We start from the raw sequence: 6,531 nt of genomic DNA, 5'->3' as shown, positions 1-6,531 counted from the left end.
CTTGAAGCAACTTAAAGAAGTCCAGACGCTTTTCTTTGCAAGCTCCTTTGACTACAACAGCTAATATGTGGAGATATGTTGTTTACCTCGTTTTAATAACTGTTAGTTTTGTCATGCTCACCTCTTTCCTTCATTTCAGCAAAGTGTTGTTGACATCTAAACGTTGAGCTCTGACAGGATCATCTCTGTTTTCACTGGTGTTAGCAGAGCAAAGCAGAGGAACGAGAATAAAAGCAAACATTATGGTCCCATTATGGTCAACCATTCAGCACAGCACTGTAAATGAAGCTTCAGAGTTTCTGCTGCACTGGTGCCACGTGATTGGCTAACTGAATAACTACTATCACAAGCAGGTGTTCCTAATAAAGTGCTACTTGAGTGTACAAATAAAAAAATGTTGATTTTCAGGTTAAACTGTTTCTATGTGTTTTAAGTAAGGATACAAGTAGTTTACACTCCAAGGTTGTAAACGTGCTTGAATAAGAAATGGTGTTGGTAGGGCTGTAATAGGTTGTGACATCTGTATTTTTTTATTTTGTGTGTTAAGATTGTTTCCCTCTTTCCGTTCTCCTGCTTTTTTTTTCCTTTTATGGATCACTAGGAACAAAAAAAAATCCGTTCTCTGTATCTCTGTTTACTTTCTGATGTGGAAGAAAGAGTTTGTCATGTCATCTGTTTCGTTTAGAGTTTAAATGGCATGAAGCTCCTTAAAATGATGTGTGTTTTCCACACTATACAACAAGGCTGGAATCTCTTGGTACTTGAATGTGTCTTACATTTTATATTCTAATAAAAAATGACTCAGAGGCACAAAAGTTGCTGTCTTCTGCTCATTTCCAGCTATTGCCTTTCCCAGTGGTTTCTGACTTGGTGTCATTTGAGAAAGACCAGGATTAGACCTGCTGCACACTGTAAACATTTACAGCACTGATAACGAGGCCCAGCCCTATAAAAACAGATGCTGTTAAACACGTGAGGCTCTTACATGTGACCAGGAAGGTGTATGAAAACGGTCGCCTCAGCCTGATCCTGTTCATTCATTAATTGTAATATAGGTATTGATCTTATACAAATTGTTTTTGTACAGTATAAACTGTATTTGATAAATATCAAATATAAAAATGTTTCTGTCTGGGCATGAAATATACAATTTTGTATTATTTGTATTTGAAATAGTTCAGCTAGAGGTTCCCACTGAAGAGAGATTCATGTTATTAAATGAAAGTAACTGTACATGCGACACTCTTTATGACTATAGCAACTAGCTGGCTAACCTTGGCTTGCTTCTCATTGACATCAATGGCAAAAGTGCCATAAACCCAGACCAGTGCTTGCTTTTTGTCCTTGTGTGGTGTTAACTGTTTGTTGACATTGCTAATTAACAGACTTTCTACCCTAAGGTTAGCTGATGATCTCACTGTTAATGCTGTGAACAGAAGAGTGGTATTCAGACAAGGTTCACATGAACAAGCACAGCCATCTTTAAACTTTTTGCGGAAAATTCAAACTGACTCACTGATGTAAAGGTCACTACAAAGTCCCATTTTTTAGTTATGTTACAAACCCTTTAAACTACGAATAAAAGAGGCTCAATAATTTATTATTAGACTTTTTTTTAATGTATTGCTACTGTAAGGCCCACAAAGTGTAAAAAGATATATGCTTCAGAAAGTGTAGTTGACGTGGAAGTGCCTTAAATATGCATTCTTTCTAATGACCAGCAGGGGGCGACTCCTTTGAATGCAAACACACTTCCTGAAGTTTTTCCTTCCTTGATCTGTGCCCTCAGTAAAGTCTTAGCTGGTTGTGCTATGTGCTTATGAGCACAATCAGCTAATTTTAAGTCATACTGAAAAACAACATGAAGTTTCCTCTTTGGCTCATGACTTGTTAATCATAAGATGGCAATCGTTGGCCTGTGGTGTCCACTTTTTTCAAAATACCAAGATGGCAACAGTAAAAACAAAACACTCATCTTGAGTCACCAGTGCTTCACTAGCCAATGGGTGATTACGATGACTACACCCATCTTTTATATACAGTCTACAATAAGGCCTCACATTTCCAGCTTGGTGCTTGAGGAATGTGAAGCTTCTGAGTTTTCTTTAAACATTCCTCCAATAGCAAACACAGCCAATAATAATTGCAGACATCAGGTGCTGTTAACTGCTGACAAGTGTGATTAATTACCATTCTAAAAGTAAAACCATAAATGATTAAAGACAGTGGTTGTGAGACTTGCAGACAATGAATTTATTCATGATAGCCTGCAGCCTTGGACTAATCATATGATAGATAAATGCTAGCATTTCTGTGTCAGCAATTTGAATTAACACAATTAAAATAAGTCAGGATCTAAAAAGAAATGTCAGGATGTCTCTTCAATAGAGTCCACAGGAAGGATTTCACTGGTTCAAGTCTTCAAAAAAAATGCATTTAATCAGATTATGAAGAACGAGATGGACAGTAAGGCCTAAAAGTTGGGATCAGCCAGGATCTTGAGTCCCGGCATGGAAAAACAGGCCTCTAAACAAATAAATGTTAGAACTCTCTACCTCTCTCACACAATTGGAAAGAGTGCTGGAGAGGTCTTCGGTGACCCCAGTGATCACTAGGTTTTACTCAGAAAATGTGCTTAAAAGTAAAAGCAAATTAAACATCCATAAAGATGAAAAACGATCAAAAAGTAAATCAAAATGACCACAAGCAAACATAGAGGAAAAACAATAAACTAGAAACTGATTTTTCTAATGTTGTGTTTCTGTGTTTTGTTTTTTTGACTCCCTATAGTCCTTGTGTTTATGTGTGGATTTTTTTATTTATTGGTGTCTTTTTAGGGTTATTTATGTTTATTCGTGGCCCCATGTACTTGTTGGGGATCTCATGGATCGTTTCCGCTTGACTTGTATGCTTTTTTGCATGTCTTTGTGGTTATTCATGTCATTTAATCGTTATTATCATTATTTGTCTCTTTTGTGGCCAATTTCTGTTTCCCTGTAGTCATTTCTCGTCGATTAAAAAAGGGGAAAAACAGAAAAACTATGAGGGCCCGGTTCTCAGTGTCTGAAACTTGAATAAACTTGTCTACGGCTCACTTCCTCGACATTTTGTACACTGTGCGGACAGGGCTCTGCCGACACGCTGATTGGACCGCGGCGTCATCTGGGCGGGTTATCCGTTACACCATGCGTGCTACGATTGGACGCGGTATGAGAGTGGGAAGTGGCCGTACGCCGGTGTCTCCCTGGTTGCGCAAGACGCCATTTTGGGGTGACAGTGAGAGATAACGGAAAGATCGAGAAGCTGTCGTTTTAAAGGTAATAACCCACATAAACTCGCTTGTGTTTTGCCTGTAACGCCATTTATTGTACGGCGATTGTCGCGCGGTACCAGCGATTCGATTTAGTTTCGCCTGAGCATGACGTCACGAGGTTCTTTCTCAACTGTGACGCGGCATTTAGCTAACGGCTGTTAGCTTAGCGAGCTACCGTGTATCAGCTCTTTTAATGTTCACGCCACAGAAACCAGGCCTCAGTTTTCCAGGTGGATTTCGTAGCAGGTCGTCGTTATATGTATTAATAATATATGCTGTAACCGGCAGTGGCCTTTAGACCGTTGACGAACGGTGTCGCCTGTTCGTCGCAAGTTAGCATATGCTAGGAAAATTAACTATCTAGCTGAAGCATCCGCCCTTAGTGAAGCGAACTGTATCCTGTTTCGAGTGCTGGTAACCAGGTAAAGAGACCAGAAAACTTCAGACTTTTCACAGAAAATCTGCGCGTTCACATAGCAGAACGTTTCAGCCTTTATTGACACGTACTGATATGAACTTTAACATTAACTTAGCTTGACCTTATAGTTGAAAGCTAGCGTCTTGTGACGGCTCACTCGTACAGGAACAGTATCCTAACCTGCTATTGCAGAGTTTTCTAGCTGGAACAGGCCTCTCTTATCTTTTCATCAGTTAGCTATTCGCTTTATCCATGGTTGTACAGCTTAGCCTCAGGATATGCGATTTTTCTGCTGTTAAATAATTGATACATAGGCAGTTTTAACACTTCTGTAGTGTAGAAGTTAATGGCTGATATGGACGGCCAGAGTTAGCTCTTAACTTAGAGTCGTAGACGAAAGCCTCAATCATTCGTTTGTGTAAACATTTAACTTCTTCTCCTCCGTGTGTCACACAATGTACCTCGTTTTTTCGACTAAATATACAGCTGTCATCGAACTGCTCTAATGTGGTGTGCCTCTACGAACTGACTAACGATAAAACGACGGTAAATCAGTCCAGATGTCAGCTGTTTTCTCTATGATACATTTTCCCTGTGTTCACTTCCTCTCACCATACTGCACTGAAACCGATTAACAGCAGACCTTACACTGTCTTAACCCTGTCTCTGTCTCTGCTTTGACAGCTTCATCACCATGGGGAATGTATTTGCAAGCTTATTCAAAGGCCTGTTTGGCAAAAAAGAGATGAGGATTCTAATGGTGGGGCTGGATGCGGCTGGAAAAACAACTATCCTATATAAACTCAAACTCGGAGAGATAGTCACCACCATTCCCACCATTGGTATGAACATTTACATCTATCACTCCAGTGTCATTGTAAAGAAGCTGTATTTTTAGACTGCTATGAGAAGATTGTAAGTTGTTAGTTATTTCCCATTGTTATTTGAGAGGACAAAAAAATCCTGTTCAGCAGATCTTCAGGTCTTTTAAACATTTGACTGTTAATTTGTTTTAATTACTAGGGATACACTGTTACGGAACTTAGGGCTATGAATAATATATCTACTTTTTGTGTTTATTTATTTTTTTTATTGCAATTTACTTCTTACTTTGTTTCAGGGGAAGTAATTAAATCATAATTAAAATTAACTGATCTATTTTAAAGTCTTTAACCAGGAGTGATGTAATAAATATTGGCCACAAAGGCAGGTGAATGCCATTACCAGTCAACAGGGTGACCAATCATTTTGTAGCTTTAAGCAGTTATGGTAATTTTTGATTAGTGTGTTTGTTTGTTTTTTTGTTTTTTGTTTTTTTTGCAAGGGTCCAAGTTTACTGTGTTTTGGTCTACAGCAGCCAGATGTTTCCTTATGTCCGATTTTTGGGACATTTCATTTTAACAATGGTTTAACAAAGAATAAGTGATAAAATGAGAGTAACTGAAGACCTTTTCTTGATTAAAATGCAGTCAGGAAATGTTGACTTTAAAAATAAAAAAGTCATATTAGGAACAAACAGTGGAAAAAAAAAAAAGTAGAAATCTTTACCTGCGTGTAGTGTTTGCTATCGAGTGGTCCAAAGCCTTTTAGTGACTCATCTATGTTTCCTCTCCTTCTTTTTCTTTTTTTTTCTTTTTCCTTTTTCCAGGTTTTAATGTTGAAACTGTAGAATACAAGAACATCAGCTTCACAGTTTGGGATGTGGGCGGTCAGGACAAAATCAGGCCGCTGTGGCGCCACTACTTCCAGAACACTCAAGGTGAGGTGAAAGGGGGGGTGTGCAGTGGCATTATCTTAGCTGGCAGTTGTGTCAGTGAGCATTACTGCCCGTAGGTGGCCTCGTTGGTGCATAGAGGATATTAAAGAGACCAATGACTCACATGCCATTGTTCCATTCTCAAAGGGCGTATTGTGTGACTCCTCTACTGTTTCCTGATGTGTAACTCATCAGAATGTATAGCCTATGCTGTCTTGTGTTTGCCAGTCATGATCCGGCTTGTAAGCAAACTTAAGTTGAACATTTTGTGGTATCTTTAATCTGCAGAAATTTATTGTGATTGAAGCCACCTTATTTGCTGCACTGCCATCAGTGCTCCTGTGGTTTCCCTGCATGCATTAGATGAACATCACCTTCCACATACTGAGCACCCAAGTGTGAAACTAAATGTGTCAATCATTTCAGTGATGATCTAAGACGCAGCATCATTTAACAAACAGCATGTCTGACTACAGAATTTTCTTCTACAGCAAACAAGGAAAGTTGTGTTTGGGTTAGAGTGCCGAGTATTGGTTAATGATTTCGTGATTAAGGTGACAGAAAATCTTTCTTTCCATCATTTTTCCAGGCAAAAAGATTAAGGCTCTATGCAAAATTAGGCCTGTGGACCATCTCAATCTAGTCTGTCCTTAATGGTCTAGCCTCTCCCCAAGAAATGTTAAAAACAAACAAACAAAAAAAAGTAAAAACACATGATACTTCATTTTTTTTATGATGACCTGTTATATCTTCACTCTAATGGTAAAGTTCTTAGCATGCAAGTGGCTTTTTTGACAATCTAACAGAAAATTCTGTTTAAAGTATGGCCCTGTTCTTACATTATCTAAGTCAGTATTGTCTTCTGGGGGCGTGGGGGGGGAGCTGCCCATCACTGTTTTAGGTTTTTAACACTGACTGTTTTTACCCTGTAGAGACGTAATTTTCTCTGTCAAATGTGTCATGGTGCTGTGATGCCCTTAATGCTCAGACAAAGTTATTGTATTACAACTGAAATGCTCAGAATATCTAAAAATTGAAATAGTC

General features: G+C 38.7%; 1 protein-coding gene across 1 annotated transcript in view; it reads left to right on the top strand.

Moving 5' to 3' along the window:
• Positions 1-3,202: 3,202 nt before the first annotated feature.
• Positions 3,203-6,531, top strand: part of arf2b (ARF GTPase 2b) — an 8,499-nt gene continuing 5,170 nt past the window's right edge. Inside the window, exons 1-3 of the mRNA XM_005725736.1 lie at positions 3,203-3,317; positions 4,416-4,573; positions 5,380-5,490. Of these exons, the coding sequence (XP_005725793.1) occupies positions 4,426-4,573; positions 5,380-5,490 (259 nt within the window). The 5' untranslated portion in view covers positions 3,203-3,317; positions 4,416-4,425. The remainder of the gene's footprint in view (positions 3,318-4,415; positions 4,574-5,379; positions 5,491-6,531) is intronic.

Source organism: Pundamilia nyererei, unplaced genomic scaffold (assembly GCF_000239375.1).
Source record: "Pundamilia nyererei isolate P.nyererei 1_Seehausen unplaced genomic scaffold, PunNye1.0 scaffold00017, whole genome shotgun sequence".
In the NCBI taxonomy this organism is placed as follows: Eukaryota; Metazoa; Chordata; class Actinopteri; order Cichliformes; family Cichlidae; genus Pundamilia; species Pundamilia nyererei.
The sequence above is the reverse complement of the archived record's forward strand: the minus strand, read 5'-3'. Positions and strand labels throughout refer to the sequence as shown.